General features: G+C 48.6%; 1 protein-coding gene across 1 annotated transcript in view; it reads left to right on the top strand.

Annotated features, from left to right (window-relative positions):
* Positions 1-16,451, top strand: part of Prkch (protein kinase C eta) — a 198,001-nt gene that overhangs the window by 111,487 nt on the left and 70,063 nt on the right. The window contains exons 6-9 of the mRNA XM_060387646.1: positions 1,374-1,503; positions 3,781-3,908; positions 6,444-6,587; positions 6,730-6,903. Coding sequence (XP_060243629.1) covers positions 1,374-1,503; positions 3,781-3,908; positions 6,444-6,587; positions 6,730-6,903 — 576 coding nt within the window. The remainder of the gene's footprint in view (positions 1-1,373; positions 1,504-3,780; positions 3,909-6,443; positions 6,588-6,729; positions 6,904-16,451) is intronic.

A 16,451-nucleotide genomic window follows, 5' to 3' on the forward strand; every position in this document is an offset into this window, starting at 1 on the left:
TTGCCTCCCTGTGATAGAACGCCGACCCATAACTACCCATAGAAACCCACACTAACAGGAGAAAAGGTTTGTTTTTGTCTCGTAGTTTTAGACGGTTCGCGCTGTCAGAACGGGGAGAGCAGAACAGTTCCCAGCAAGGTGGAAAGGAAGCCGAGCCTGGAAGTTAGGGTAGGGTGTTACCTGCAAAGTTCTGCCCTTAAGAGTGAGCTATTTTCCCTAAAGATATATCCCACCTCTTAGTGACACTAGCCATGCCAAACAGCACCACTGTCTGGGGACCCTTGAGTTCTGAAAACAAGCTTGTGAGGCATAGTTAGCATTCAGAGCACAAGCACTTTGCAGGGACCGAGTCAGTGGCTGTCTGGGCAAAGCTATATATACCACTTGTACTATTCTAGAGAGAGCCCTATTGGAGCGAAAGAGGGCCGAGCTTGTACAAGCGCCTGGATTGAAAGGCTGAGTCCTGTCTCCATTAGTGATCCTCTGTCACCTCAGCTCCAACCCACAGCCTCCCTGTGTATCAGTCAGAATCATCTATGCCTCGCTCATGCATCTTTGCAGCAGTTTAAATAGAACTGACAAGTGCATTAACTGTAAATAGCGCTTGCTAAGCAAAGAGACTCCGGGCCTCCTTCGGCCTCATGGGGGCTCCAGGGAAGTGTCTGTGTGTGTGTAAGTGCTCTCATTGAATTTGCCTCAGATGGGCACATGTTGTAAATTCGGGAGGGAGAAAGCAGGGGGAGGGTGGTTGATGCCCGGTAGACCTGCAGAGGCCTGGGGACTGGTGACGGCGCCCATGCACGACAGGGAACACGCAGAGAGATGGGAACGGCACTTGGTAAATGAAAGAGGCCAGGAAAGTCCAGAGAGGGCATCATCTCACCCTTTCCCGTGGGGTACCTGTCGTTTTTGCTGACCACAGAGCGTATGGCGAGGAGGTGCATAAGAAATGGCACGTGAGAAGAAACCATAAAGTTTGCACTCACACTGTCTAAATGCAAATGTCAGACGAAGGCTTGGAGGGCGAGTGTGGTGGCCACCGCAGGGTCACTTTGGAATGGCTTCATTCTGTGACCCCCAGGTCTTTTGAGTGACACAGACATGACTGTGATCTGAACAGAGAAGAGGAGAGGAGATTTTTAATTGCTCTCTCTTTCTCCAAATGATGAATGGTTTACAGGTACCTGTATCCCAGTCCTGTCTTGTTCACTAACAAAATGTGCTAAGGCTGAGCGAGTGGCTGAGGCTGAGCGGAGTAAGATAACAGACCCAGCTCGCGCGCCGTTGTGGCGCGTGGGGTGTGCTCTACTCCGGCTCCAGTCCTTGCAAAGGGTGCCGCTGCGAGAGCTGAGCCCTCCCTCCTCTCCCTCCAGATTGCGGAGCAGCGGTTCGGAATCAACATCCCACACAAATTCAGCATTCATAACTACAAGGTGCCTACGTTCTGCGACCACTGCGGCTCTCTGCTCTGGGGGATAATGCGACAAGGGCTTCAGTGTAAAAGTAAGACTCGGAGGCGCCGGCTTCCCCCTTCCTCATGACAGCATCAGGCTGTAAGCTCTGAGCTCTGTAGACTCAGAGTCTGGCTTAGGGCTGAGGCTTTACACACCAACAGCTGAGTTGTGTTTGTGCATCATTTGTAGAAAATGGCAACTGGTCCCTAAAATAATACTAGAAGACTAAATTAGATGTTGAATCTAGAGACCCACTTCCTTTTTTTTTTTTTTTTCTTTCTTTTTTTTTTTGAGACAATTTCTCTGTGTAGCCCTGACTGTCCTGGACTTGCTTTGTAGACCAGGCTGACCTGAAACTCACAGAGATCCACCTGCCTCATCCTCCTAGAGTGCTGGGATTCCAGGCATGTGCCACCACGTCTGGCTGGGCTTTATGTTTTCAGGAGGCATTTGGAAGAGGGATTTGAAAATGGGCTCAGCCTCTGGCTGAGACAGAAGGTGGGAGGAGGTGTGGGGAAGCTGAACGGCCAGGAGAAAAGGTTGGGTTTTAAGCAAGATCTGGCTCTCACCAGAAGTCGGCCGGTGGCTGAGTTGTCATACTGGCAGGAGCTGCATGGGTGGCCTGCGAGAGTCCTGTGATGTGACTGAAGAAGCAGTGCGGCAAAGAGCTGGCCCTGAAGCTTTGATGGTGGCTGGCACCTCACCAGCTGTACCCGCTGCTCTTCAGAGCTCTTGCCTTTTCAAAGATTCTGTGTAGGGCAAAGGCCAACCTATCATTAGGGGCTTTGGAACTATTGGCCTGGAGTCATTTTTCCATTAATATGTGATTATCAGGCTTTCTTGGGGTGCAGCTGAATGAAGCGTTATCACACACACACACACACACACACACACACACACACACACACTAGGACGACAACTTCCATTGGCTACTATTTGGGACAGTCAAACTGCGTCTGTCAACAAAGGGGACCAAATTTTAGCGAGGTGTAGTGACTTAGGCCTACCAGCATGCAGGGGACTGAGGCAGGAGGAGCATCAAGGGTTCTCTATATAGTGAGGTCCAGAGAAGCCTGGGGTATGAAGAAACAAAGACAGACAAAACCAGCAGCTCTCTCTACCCCTCCATTTGCATTCACCTGATACAGCAGCCAGCTCAGGGGAGTCAGAATCCTTGGCTGAGGTGTTGCTTGAGGCCAGCCTCATGGTCTCACCTTGAGGGAGCCACCTTCCGTTTTCTTGTATTTCCAGCCAGTGGACAGATCCACACATGAGGCTCACCTGCCTTCCTCTGTCCCCAGTTGCCTGAGAGTCATATACCTGCAGGGACTTCTGTGTTTACTGTCACAGGGTTCTCCTAAAAGGCCACTGTGGCTTGTATCTCTCTGTATCAGTCAATTCCCTCACGACTCTGGGCACTTCTCAGCTTGATGTAGTGTTCTTCTCCATAAAGAAAGCTTCCCAAATGACAGGCTCAATCCCCATAAAGTCTAGATCGCTCTGTGCTTCCAAAGACAAACTGCCTCCATCAAAAAGGCATTCATCCCACACGGCTTCAGCCGGGCTGGGCCGGCTGTCAACGGGACCCTCAGATAAGAATTCATTTCTGCCGATTAAACCTCAGAGCCTTCATTGTGAAGGGCAACCGCACACATGCAAGAAACATAGCTTGCTTTACTCGCTTCTCCAAAATGTCCATTTACCCTGACCTGCAAGCACTTTAAAGGCTGTTTTTTTTTTCCTCCCTTCCCCTATTAAAACAGTTAGAACCACACCCCACCAGATAGACTTTGTGGGCTAAAAGTGCCACCCAATCACAGCAGTACCCAGAAAGAAGCCACACGGAACCCTCTCCTCTCAGAGACCCATTCCTGCCTTGTTTGACCGAGACCTAGCACAGCGTGTAGACTCATTGTTGACAGGAAAGAGGGAGTGCATCAGTTGGCGTGACCCTTTGTTATCTAGTTGCTCATGATTGTCACTGGGAGGAGCATTTTAATCTTTATATACCGGGTCTCGCTGCTATGGCAGCGGCGGGCCATTACACATGATTTAGGTGAGTCTATCCCATCAGGTCATGGTGGAGAGAAGCGAAATCTATCACTCGAAGCCCATTGTTCCTTAATATGCTAGGATTTCTGCCTCTGCGCAAATCAGGAGTGGATAAAAGTGCCAGGGCTTGTTCTGAGCATGAGTTCAATTTAGTGAGATGACACCATCAGCCGGTGTCATTCCTTCTGCCACAGCCCTTAGGCGGCTAATGTCCTCTGCAGCATGTGGTGACTTGGTCCTTTTGTGAATCTGGATTCTGTTTCCTTCCCTGCAGTATGTAAAATGAATGTACATATCCGATGTCAGGCGAACGTGGCCCCAAACTGTGGGGTGAATGCGGTGGAGCTTGCCAAGACCCTGGCAGGGATGGGCCTCCAACCCGGAAATATCTCTCCAACCTCGGTGAGCTCTTTACTTTTGGCTGTGTATGGTCGGCTGAAAGTTATTTGGGTGTGGTGAGCTCAAATGAGAGTACAGGGGAGCATAATCTCAGCAAATACACGGAACAGGTCTACCGCACTTAAAAAGAAGCATTTTGTCTCCCAAAGAAGAGTCTAATACAGCTATGGCAAGAAATAGTGAGTATTCATGCATATGAGGAGGACGAAATTTTCTTTCCCTTCCCTTCCCCCCTTTAAAAAAAAAATCAGCTTCCCACCAATCCGGTAAGAAACTCAGAATCCAGATGGCTAAGGGACACCGCTGGTTGGTGACCAATCTGGACAGCTGGCCAGTAGCCACAGGATTCAGCTTCTTTATCTCCAAAGGGGTTGAAGGTGATGATGCCCAAGGTTCTCCGTTTCCCTAGACTGCAGCATGTGTCTGCGAATTCATCTCTCGTGTTCTGCAGCAGACAGACCCTTCCTCAGGACACTTGGGAGTGGGTGGAGTGGTTCCAATGCCCTGCCAGGTTCTGCCCTGCAACCTCCCTAAGTGACATCCAACTGATGCTGTCTGTCAGAGCCGTGGCTGCCTCCCAGTTCTTACTGCTGCCTTTCTGGCGCACATCTGCAGAGGGCTGGGAAACAGCCATGGCCGGATGGCTGTGAGATCTGAAAGGAAGTAGCCTGAGGGTGAGTTCAGGAAAACCCTAGGCCCATTGTGAAGTCGTCTCCGAGTGCAATTACTCTGAAGTTCCTAGTAAACCAGAAAGCAGCAGGGACAGGAGGATCTCTGTGAGTTCCAGGCCAGCCTGGTCGGCAGAGTGAATTCCGGGGCAGCCAGGGCTACACAGAGAGGCTCTGCCTCAAAAAAAAAACAAAAAACAAAAACAAAACAAAAACAAACAAAAAAAAAAAAACAGGAAGCAAGCAAGCATCAGTACTAGCAGCTACTTAACTTCCTTTCACAGAAAGGCTTCTGCCTAGCTCAGGGCTTGTACTGGCAGAGTGCTTCATGGCTGATTGTGGGCAGGCAGGCAGGGTGCTAAAATGGTGAGATGGCGGTCCTAATGCGTAGAATAATTGGTTCTGAACTGGGAACAATAGGGATTTCAGACTGAAATATGCCAGGCTACATGACAGTCCCAGAATGGGCAATACCTCCTTGCCTCTCAAACCAAGTACCTTCAAGGTTATTATATTTAATAGTGGGGAAACCAGATTTACCCATAGACAGGACATCATTAAAAAGAGAGAAGTATAAGTAACCAAAGAGTAAGAAAAAAAAAAGAGTTTACAAAAGAGATTAAGGAACCGTGGCTTTGGGTGTTTAGCTCCAACCAAGAATGCCGGTTGAGGAAGTAAGATCTGAGCTGGAACTACTTTTCTGTCTTTGAAAAGTTTGCAAGCACTTTGGAAGGAGATCTGTTAAAATCACTGTATTTTAAACACAATCCATTGTATTATGTTGTTGTGCCTGCTTGGTGGTGCTAAATGTGTAAGCTCCTTGAAGATTCAGGCTGTCATAGTTGGGCCATTTTCAACATTGCTTATAGGTCCCTCTAGGGCATAAAGTCCAGACAAATATCCTTTACACTGGATATGTCAAGAATTTCAAAATTTGTATTCTCAGAGCTGGGGAGTATTTCAGTGGTAGAGGGCTTGTCCAGCATTCATGGAGCACCTCAGAGGACAAACAGGGTTAGGCAAAAACAGCCTCCTGGGGCTGGAGAGATGACACAGCAGTTAAGAGCAAATTCTGCTCTTGAGACTCCAGTTCTCAACCCCCGTGTCAGGTGGTTCTAAGCCACCTACCTCCAACTCCAGGGGATCCAAAACCCGCTTCTGGCCTCCATCGCACTGACACTCATATGCGTATGCTCATACAAACACACACACAATTAAAAATAATAAAAATAAATATCTTTTAGAAGCAGCCTTGTGCTCTCAAAAAAAAAAGGTAAAAATCCAGCGTGATCATTTTAAAATAATACTGTGTGCAATAAGACATCAGTCACATCTTTACATTTAGTCTGAAAATTTGTGTCTTTGCATATTGGTTTTAAAAAATGCATACTCGGCGAAGGCTGGTGGGATTTTAGGTATGTGACATTTACCCATCACAATTCTTGCCATTCCCTTTTTACATTGGAACTTTATTTCTATCATTTAAGTGTTTGTGTTTAAAAACACATTCTTGTCCTGCTGCTGAGACTCTGGGCAAACATGAGAACCGCCCTTTGCATAAAGTGGTCACTAGGTGGCGCTCCTAGCATTGACTCCTCTGCGGTGAAGCCATCGCACCAGAAACTACAGTCACCAGCCTAAGGCGTTGGCCTCTTCGTTTGTGCACAAACTTGCACGTGTTCTCCACACAGCAGTGCACACCAGAAGTGGATAGTGAGGTAGTTTTCAGATGAAGGAGCTGAACATCTGCTCAGGACTGGTTTCTCCACGTGCCTGGTGGAGGCTGAGACCGCGCAAAGCTAGGAAGCTCATCCCAGTCCATACCCACCTTGCGTTCACAGTGTGGTTTCCGCCCTCCTCCTCCTTGCAGAAACTCATTTCCAGATCGACGCTAAGACGGCAGGGAAAGGAGGGCTCCAAAGAAGGAAACGGGATCGGTGTTAGTTCTTCCAGCAGATTCGGCATCGACAACTTCGAGTTCCTCCGCGTGCTGGGGAAGGGGAGCTTCGGGAAGGTGAGTCCGGGCTTTGACCAGCTGGATGGGACGTTGCGTGTGCTGTTAGTGTACGTGCGTGGGTGCACTCCGCTCCTAACCCCCGGGTACCCACACCCTCAACCCTCGAGTCTCCCTCATGCTCCCCCCTGTTTTGCTCTAGGTGATGCTCGCCAGGATAAAGGAAACAGGAGAACTGTACGCTGTGAAGGTGCTGAAGAAGGACGTGATCCTTCAGGATGACGACGTGGAATGCACCATGACTGAGAAGAGGATCCTGTCCTTGGCCCGCAACCACCCCTTCCTCACCCAGCTCTTCTGCTGCTTTCAGACTCCCGTGAGTATGATCGCTGTTCCCCCTGTGAATATGGTGCTCCCCCTGTGAGTATGACCGGCCGCTCCCTACCTCACAGCCTCCAGTCTTGAAGAGCCGAGGTAACAGTGAGGTGTTAAAGATGTCAGGAAGCTGTCTGGAAAGGGTCCTCAAGGTGTTGGCGGGTTCTGATGACCTGGGCGGGGGTGATAGGAACTAGTACCTTAACCCTTCTTTCATGCCGTCCCATGGGAGGGCCACCTGAAGGGTTCTGTGCCCTGACACTGAATAAGTTTCCTACGGCAGAGAGAAGTTTACAGAAGTCTAAGGGTAGAGTAAATGCCATGGGTTTCCTTGGTGAAGTCGGTTCTTGCCCTAAGTTTTTGGACAGGCTTGGACGTGATTGAAAGAGTTGAGAAGGCTCTAGAATGACCCAGAAAGGGCGCCTTTGGTTTGATTCATCCCCAGGCCTTGCCCTGGCCTTAAAGACCGTTGGACCTTGGACCAGTCTTGGGATTTGGCGGCCTGTGATGTTTAGAGTAGAAATACAGACTGCTGTTTGCTGCAGTCAGCAGAACACTGAGCTAACGATGGTTTAAACAGAAGCCAGGGTGCTCTTGGTTCGTTTGGACAGTCATTCATGTTAATCCACACAGACTTCACACGGTGGAAGTCTGCCCGTGAGCCCTGGGTCGGATTCATTGCCCAGCGCCATTAGACGTGTCTTCTGCCTGGTGGCTCCTTGCCACCATCACACTTTACACATCACACTTTCACAGGATGGCCTCCAAAACAGAGGCTATGAGGTAGCCTCAGCCACTCTCCTTTATTGGCTTAGGTCACCTCCTCCTTTTCTTCCTCCTCCTCCTCCTCCTCCTTCTTCTTCAGCAGCAGGCGTTGGGAGAGGAGATACCCTCACCAAGATGAGCCAATGAGTCACGACCGTCTTACACTAACTCTGGTCCATTCTCTGGACAGGTCACCCTGCGCCTTCATAGAGCGGGGTCCATAACCAGGCTTTTCTTATCAGCAAAGAAGAGGGTGACCTCTAAGGAGGCACCCGGGTTCCAACAGATGAGTCAGAATTTTCTTGCTGTCTGGGCATGCCCCTCAGCTGTCATCCGGGAACCAGAACTGTGGCGGGGACAATCAGGGCCATCCATCTCTCTGAAGATAAAAATTAACAGCTCTATACCCTCCCACTTCTGCTCTCTCCATATCTGATCCCCACCCTCGATGCCCTCCACGCGCCCTTTGCTACATTGTTTCTACGTCTATTCTATTTCCCCTTCTTCGCTGAGTCAGGCGACCACCTCCCCTTGGGCTCTCCTTGTTACTTATCTTCTTTGGGACTGCACTTCCCACTGAAGTGATGATTTTATTCCTTCTCAAGTCTCTGATGGGATTGAAGACTAGCTTCACAGTTAGGCTTAAGTTGTTTAGGATTTAAGAAAATGTTTTAAGGTCTAGAAAGATGTTTTTTTCAAGTTGATAAATACAAGATGTGACAGAGAATGATTTAGGTACAAAACTTTAAACTCACCTAGAAAGGATAGATAGTATTTTCTTCAAGGTTGCCAAATATAAATGAGCTAAACATTTTGAATATAATTTTTACATGTGGCTTTCCTGACTGTTTCATAAATGTTCTTACTGTTTGTAGTTTATTATAAATAAATAAAGTCCATATGCAAAAAGGAAAATTAAAAAAAAGAAAAGAAAAAATTAACAGCTCAGCTGAGGCCAGAAGTGAGACTCCGTATTTGTCCCCAAAGAGAGTGCTCCCACAGCAGGCAGACAACTCTCACAGAGCTGGGCTGAGGCAGAGCATCGGATGTGAACAGAGCTCAGTGTGATGGGAGACTTTGAGGCTGAGGAAGGCCCTGGCTGCCTCTGCGCAGGAAAGCAGAACCAGGCCTCGGAATGCCACAGAAAAACCATGGAAGAAACGGAAGTAGAGGAATGGCAGGCCAGGCTGCGATCTTAATTATAGAAAGCCAACTTCTTCAACAGATGGCATATTCATTCTCCAAGTGCCTTTGTGCCTACTGTCACAGGAATTTTGGGTGCATAAAAGCATTACATGCATATCACCGTTTTTTAAAAAAAAATACGAATTCTGGAGGAACTGCTCAGCGGTTAAGAGTTGGTCTTCCAGAGGACCCAGGTTCGATTCCTAGCACCTACATGGTGCCTAACACGGGATACTGAGGCCCTCTTCTGGCCTCTGCAGGTACCGGGCACTCACTTAGTGCACAGACACTAAGCAAAAGACCCATAAAATAACTAGAAAAATAAAAGCACAAACAGTACTAGAATTTGACTATGATTGCACTCATTTTTTTAAACACCGTAACAATAAATCTTAGAGACTGCTTCATGCTTGTATACATCTAAGTGCTTCATTTTTAGAGCTGTATAGTATCCTATATTGAGGACATATTGTGCCAGGCATGGTGGAGTATGCCATTAATGCCAGTACTTTGGAAGCAGGAGCAGCAGATCTCTGTGGTTTCAAGGCCAACCAAGCCAGCCAAGACTGTATTCTCTTGTGTTAAAAAGAAATATATGCAATTTATTTACTCATTTATTTTTAATTACCTACCTGGCCTTTTTTTTTTTTCAGCCCTTCTTTCCACAAGCCCACAAGCCCCCTTGTTCTCTCATCTTTGAGTTTTTATAGAGCATTTCTACGTGGCATACATATTATTGGAGGTAGTATTTCACAGGAGACATGTGCGTTTAAAATCTGGATGGAGTTCAATTGTACCTTCCTCCATGGCGGTTAAAGGTTACTAACATTTTATGTTCTGCCTTTTAAGCATTGTTCTGAGAGCTCTGTGTCTACTGTCCTAATCTGTGACGTGGTCTTGCTCAGCAGTGAGAATTTAGGGGGCACAGGGATTCCTAGCGCTTAGCAGCTCAAGTCTTCACTAGCATCCATGGTGGTTTTGTTTTAACCCCTCCTGTTGAAGATCTGATGTTTGGCCACAGGGTGGCAGTCGTGACTGTAAAGTGGTCTGGCTTTCTCTCCACCAGAGTGGTTGACACTCTGGAGCAATTTTAAAAGGGTGTGGATTACAGTGCTATCTCCAAAACAAAGACCAAGGGGAATGTTAGGTTAGAGGATGAAAGTAATGATGGAGGCCAAGAACCAAATGAGTTCTTCATGTGGTCCAGTGGAAACAGGGTTTTCATTTCACCCTCTGGGGATTGTGGGGTCGCAAGTGCTGTACTTGCATCTGGAGATCCCCTCAGTTGTCTCCCCTACCCACTGTAAAGCCAGTTATAAAGGACTGGAGATGCTAGTCCCTACAAAGAATGACAAACTTAGACGACTCTAGCTAATGCAAGCCGTGGTCTCTCAAATGAGAAGTCAGGCGCTGACTATGGCCTTCTCTCCTTCAGCTAGGGCACTAGAGTTTTCCCCAAAGCTGCCCAGCAAACGCCATTTCAGGAGGGTCCTTGTTCAATAATGTGATGTCTCTGTCTCTCATGTCTGTCCCTGTTGAGTGAATCCCTGTGGCTGAAGGCCAGAGAAGGGAGGGCGCTCACTAAGAGCCTCTTGACCTAGTGTGGTGGAGACACAGTTCAAGTGCAGGCCAGGCTGAGTGTGGCCCACGGGTCACGTGCAGTCTCACACCACGCATGAGCGTTGGCCCACCAGCTGCTGAAGCATCTGCCTGTAGAGATGGAAAAACATTGCCCCCGGGGTAGCGATCTGAATTCTTCCAGCTTCCCTGCGTCTAACAGCCCGAGTCTGTTGTAAAAGCCTTTCTGCTGCCAAGTCCTGGTCAGAGGAGTGAGGCCTCTGTGAAGATCCAGTGAGAGGATCGAGACTCCTCACAGCTCAAAAGCAAGGCTGACTGGTAGATTGCCCTTGTCCCAAGGAATGACACCAGAGACACGTTCTTATGGGCGGTACTGACTGTACTTAATGGGTTATTTGAAAAGGGGGAGGCGTATTTGAAGCTGGAAGGAAGATGTATTGAGGAGGAGAGCCTGGATAGAGGCAATGGGAAACAGATAATGATTAAAATGCATTGCACACACCTATGGAATTTTCAAAGAATAAAAATTCTTCTCAAAAACTACGGCTGTTCTGCAACGAACACCCACTTCCCACACCAAAGGCAACCCTCCGGAGCTCCCCACCCCGAAACCATAAAGTGGGAATTCAGGAGCTCCTTCTGTGCTTGCCGAAGAGAAAACAGCAAAGCGAATTTCAAACGCTAGATCCTGTGTCAAGTTCACTGTGTAGGGTGAGGAATCCATAAACTCTTCTGTTCAAATCCCTCCATAAAGGCTATAGTTTAGAAGGGTATAGCCAAGTGAGCATTCTCAGACCTTCCGATAGCGTCATAAATTCTAAAACTTTGTGAGTAACACTCTCCACTGAGACTTGCCGAAGCTGCTAGGTCTGGTGATTCTATTTTTTTATTGTGTAACCAATAGAAACAATGTGATAAGAAGAAGAAGACAGATGGTGTATGTAAAGATGCTTGATTTCAGGGTGGCAAGACATGGTGGGTAAAGGCACCTGCCTCAGGGCCTCTGACTGCCATGCATCTACTGTGGCACGCAAGCCATAAAGACTCACAAACACACACACAGACACACAATAAATGTCTTGGGAAGATGCTTAAATTTTAAAGACGGTTAAGAGATATTATTAGTCCATCGCTAATAGCTTTCGATTGGCAGCTCCTTGGTCATCCCACCCTCAGCCCGGGTACCCAACATTGTTCTGTCTGCTCGTGTGAGTCTTTTAGATTTGATTTTCTGTGCCTGGCTTATTTCACTTAATCTTCTCCAGATGCATCTGTGTTGCCACAAATGACAGGGTTTCCTCCTGTTTCAAGGTTGAATGATATTTCGTCGTATATCTACCCTCACATTTTCTGTGTCCGCTCATCCACATCTTTGTCCATTCAGCCATACAAAGAATAATGCTGGAGTGAACGGGGCACACAATTCTCTCTTCAGTCTGTGGACTGCGTTTTCCTTGGGTAGAACCACTGAGTTAATGGAATTGTTGGGTAATACGCATATGCTATTTCAGTTTTTGAGGCATCTTCATCAAGTTGGGCAGTGGGTGACTGACTCACAGTCCCATCATGAGCGCACACGGCCTGCTCTCCTCCCCACTGTGGCCAGCACTCAGTTCCTTTCTTCCTTTTAATTAGCAGTTCCAGCAGGGAAGAGGTGATACTCAGGGTGGGCTTCCATTTGCATTTTCCCTTGGTTAGTGTTGGCGATCGTTTCTGTTAAATATCTGTTGACCGTTTATACTTCTTCTCTTGAGAAGTATTTATTTAGATCCTTTTGTTTGTTTTAGATTTTGGAGTTGTCCGTTTTCTTATCTTTTGAGTTAAATTGAAGCAACCTGAGCCTTCCGCAAAGGGAGTCCACTTAAGTGATGTACTGTTTGAAGAGGATTTTCTTCCAGGTGTGCTGGCACATACCTGTAGTCCCTGACAGGCCATGAGAGGTAGTGTGACTGGAGTCCATGAGTCCCGGATGCTCTCGTTCAATTAAAAACAAACAAACAAAATCCCAAAGTACCGTGTATCAGGCATCCTCATGAGCACCTGGCTGTATGATTAGGGTACATCGTGGTCATAGCATAAGATAGATTCAGTTATCATTTTTGCTCTGTCGGTAGTTCAGAAACGTGGGAATATCAAAGCACTCCTGCAAAACCCAACACTTTTAGGAAACTGTAGAGCTAGAGGGTTCCAGGAAAGAATACAGAGTTTACAAAGATGAATGGTTGGTATCCATTTCAAGTTCTGATCAAGACAGTGGACTGGCTCTCCACTCCCCACGAATGCACCAGCAGGAAATGATGGCAGAAATCTCACCGGGGCAGTAGTTACATGGCAGAATTGCTGGGGTGGTGCATATTTTTCAAATGTGCGTTTTGTTGTTTTAAACAACAGAGGTAGTGAGAATAAGGCATTGTTTAGCTAAGGCGGGCACCTGGTCACTAGGGACCTGTGTCTCAAATCTAGTACGTGCTGCATGCCTCGCTACTTTGAAGCTAAATTCACTTCCAGCTCCTTTCATCTTCGTTAGGGGCTGTCAGCCTTTTGGTGTTTGTGGCCCAGAATGGAGACCCCACTGCCTTCCTTCCCCCGGCTTACCACTTGGGCAGAAGGAGCTCAGTGGGGGGTGGGGTGCCTGGGAGAGAGAAGTGAGCTTGAGAGAGTCAGGTAGGAGTAAGAGGCCAGCCAGAGGGAGAGGTTGGGGGAGGGAGAGAGGAACAAAGACAAAGAGCAGCCTCCCAGGAAGGGGGAGCGGCAGAGTCAATGGCGGTCAGAAGCTAAGGTTTTGTTCTGAGACCCAGTTGATCAGTGCGGTTGTTCTGCTTGGAAAACGCAGGACATCCTGTGCCAGAACCTGGAGAAGCCTGCACGCAGCTCCCTCCCCACTCCTTAGTCAGCAATGTTTACATTGCTGGTGGCTGTAGACCGCAGAGGCTCTCAGGGACAGTTTCCTCGGAGAGCCCGGGCTGCCAGACTTCCAGGGTCAGCCCTGCAGATGGAGCTTGCTGCAGGCCGGAGGAATCCATTACCCCTCACCTGTAGGTCAACACAGCCAAGGCCCTATTGCCTGCTGAAGGTGATGCACCCAAGCTGACACTCTCAGCAGACTCCAAGTATATAGGGAAATCACCTGGTAAGGCAAGGGTAAGGGAGTACTGCTACCTCTGTGTTTTTCTCTTCATTGTTGTCATATTAGTTATTAGCGAAGCGGTGTAGGGGAAGGTCAGCCACAGCCCACGCTCCACTGATCTTCGGGCAGCATGGCCGGTCCCGAGTGCATCCTGAGCTGCTGCCAACAGCTGTATTGGGGAGGAGGCACACTCGGCTCCTGTCAGGGCATCCTCTGCCCATGCTCTGATACTGTGCCATCCTGGTCACAGAGAAGAGACCCCAAGGCTGCGGGTTAGGAGAGAAGAGTAGAAGACAAAGGAGACGACAGTCTCAAGAGGCCCTTGCTAGCATCCATGCGCCCTGTTGCTTCCTGGAGTCGGAATGTGCTGGTTCTACAGGATGGGCCAAGTGCGGAAGGAGGAAGTTCACTGAAATTCAGCATCCATTCTGGATGCTTCCACCCATTGCCACTGCCCTGGAGCTGCCTCAGAAAGTGCATCCTGCTATGCAATAAATACCTGTTGGGCAAAATATCTCACAATACTGCAAACAATCCCAGAAGGTGAAGGCATTTCCTCATGTGGTAGTTTGGACAGGTGAGGTCCCTAGAGGTTAAACAGTTTGTCCTGGATCACATAGCAAGAGCACAGTACGTGGGTTCCTGACCCGGTTATGCAGCCATGTCTGTTATACCGTAGCAAGAATTCTCCGCTCTCTGCAGCGGAGAGTAGGGATGGTAGCAGAACTGCGTGTGCCTTCCCACCATGTGTGTTTTCTGGCCCTTTCTGAAGCACCTACGGATATTTCCTCTGCTCTCTCTGGAACTAGGTTTCCTCCTTTCCCTGAGCCGTGACTACCCCACAAGCCATTTGGTCTGCTTATGGGTCAGTTGTTGTAGTTTGCCTTTGGCTCAGATGAAAATAGAAAGCAAAGTAGAGCACGGTCTTGGTGTTTCCCATCTCTGCTTGCTCCCAGCCTATCAGTGTGTTCCATCTTTCAGGTTGGTAGCTATGGAGATGGGTCCACAGATGAAATTAGGATATTTGGACCATGCCGTATGTTAGGCTCACCTCTCCTCAACTGACAACCCCTGGGATGGTATGCAGAGGACCATGTCCAGGCACAGGATTTGGGCTTCTGTCCTCTCAGGCCACCAGGCCTCTATTTCCTCTTGGTCTTGAACATGAAGGTGGGGGGAGGAGAAAGAGTCAGAATGTCGAGCTGTCCCTGTGCCCCTGTCTCTGAATAGGTCACTTGGTGTGACTGGAGTTTAAAACCATCGTCTTGGGGTTATTTACCTATGACTGGTTTGTCTATAGCTATCACCATCACTGACAACCTAGAGGATGAGCAGCCCCTGTACCTTCGCATCCGGGAAGATGCTGTGTGGCATTTCCCGTGATGTCCCCCGTCTGTACCAGGGTTAGCCCCAGCCACGTGTGCTCACAGTGACTGGAAGTGTTGGAGCTGGTGATTGCTTAGTCATGGCTTTTGCTTACCACAGTGAGTCAAGTTCCCAGTCCTCTTTCTTCAACAGTGCCCTTGGAAGTTCCAGTGCCAAGCCTGGCTTCGGAGCTGAAAGGGGGTAGTTTGGTGAGAAGCCATCAGTCCTTCCTCTTGTGCTAACGGAAGTGTGGCACATGTGAAGTGACAGTGGGAGGTCGAGCTCATGTAACAAGGATGGTTCTTACACCACGGTGGCAGTAATAGTTGACCTTGAACTCTGGATCCTGGGGGAAGCTCTGACCTATGTGTCAGGCTTTCTGCAAAACCAGGGTAGCTGTAAGAGCCTAACCAACTAACACTGCCGTGCCTGCAGGTGGCCCCTGGAGGTTGAGTGGGCTCCCGCCTTGATTGGCATGGTTGTCCAAGCAAGGTCTGACGCTACCTCTGTAGCTGGAGTGAGTTGACCCCACCCTGTAAAGACCCGACCTTCTTGGGCAGAAACCATGGGCTGTACCTAATGTGTTCTGGTCTTGAAATACTTGGTTTTCTTGTAAATACTTCATCACTGGTTAGAACTAGGTTATGTCTGTTTCTCCTGGGCCCCAGAAATAGCCAGTGCCCCTCATGAATAAAAACAGCCTTGTTGCAAAGCTTAGCTTGCAGCAGAAGGCCGGGAAGCATTTATTCATTCAGCGCATGAATATGGAATGTCTCTGATATGAAGCCTGGATTTCAGCCCTGAGAACACAGCAGGAGACAAAGAAGAGCGGGCTCTGCCTTCATGTAGCTGCTTTAAGGAAGCTAGAGGCCTGAAGCTGTCCTGTGTGGGTAGACCCAGCAGGTGACCAGTCATCCATGGGAGGCTATTCTGGGATTTTCACTTTGCTCAGACTCAGTAGAGCCTCCTGCTTGGAAGGGAGTGTAGTGGGCTGGTATTGAAGCTCTATTTGCATGACGAATGCACCTTTATTTCTGTGTAGGGTGGAGTGAATTTGGGGTCTGCTGAAAATTATTAGGAAGGGTTCATTCAGGCCTCACATTGGCCCTGGCTGGTGATTGCTGCTCTGTTGATCAACAGGCCCATATCAGGAGGCAGAATGGAATGAGTGGCAGTCCTGGCGTGCTTCCCTGCCCACCTGGATGTTTGTGTTTTTCACGCCCTGACACCACCTGCTCAGGCCACAGAAACTTTTTGTCTACCTCCCTGCCCACTTCCAAATAACCTCATGAGCCATCCAGACCCATCGAATTTCTCTTCTCTAAGGCTCCCTTTCCCGATTTCTACTGTCTGTCAGTATTGCCCTGGCCCTGTCTCACTGCTATAGTCCTCTGTTCTGGAGAGATCAGGATGCCTTCTTCCTCCCTGTAGGGCCACCCATGGTGTTCCTTGCTTCTGTTCTGTGGGAGGCTTCCAGCCTGCAGGACACTCATTCCGCCGAAGAGCCCACTGTTTTGTGGACTCCTCCC

Source organism: Meriones unguiculatus, chromosome 7 (assembly GCF_030254825.1).
Source record: "Meriones unguiculatus strain TT.TT164.6M chromosome 7, Bangor_MerUng_6.1, whole genome shotgun sequence".
In the NCBI taxonomy this organism is placed as follows: Eukaryota; Metazoa; Chordata; class Mammalia; order Rodentia; family Muridae; genus Meriones; species Meriones unguiculatus.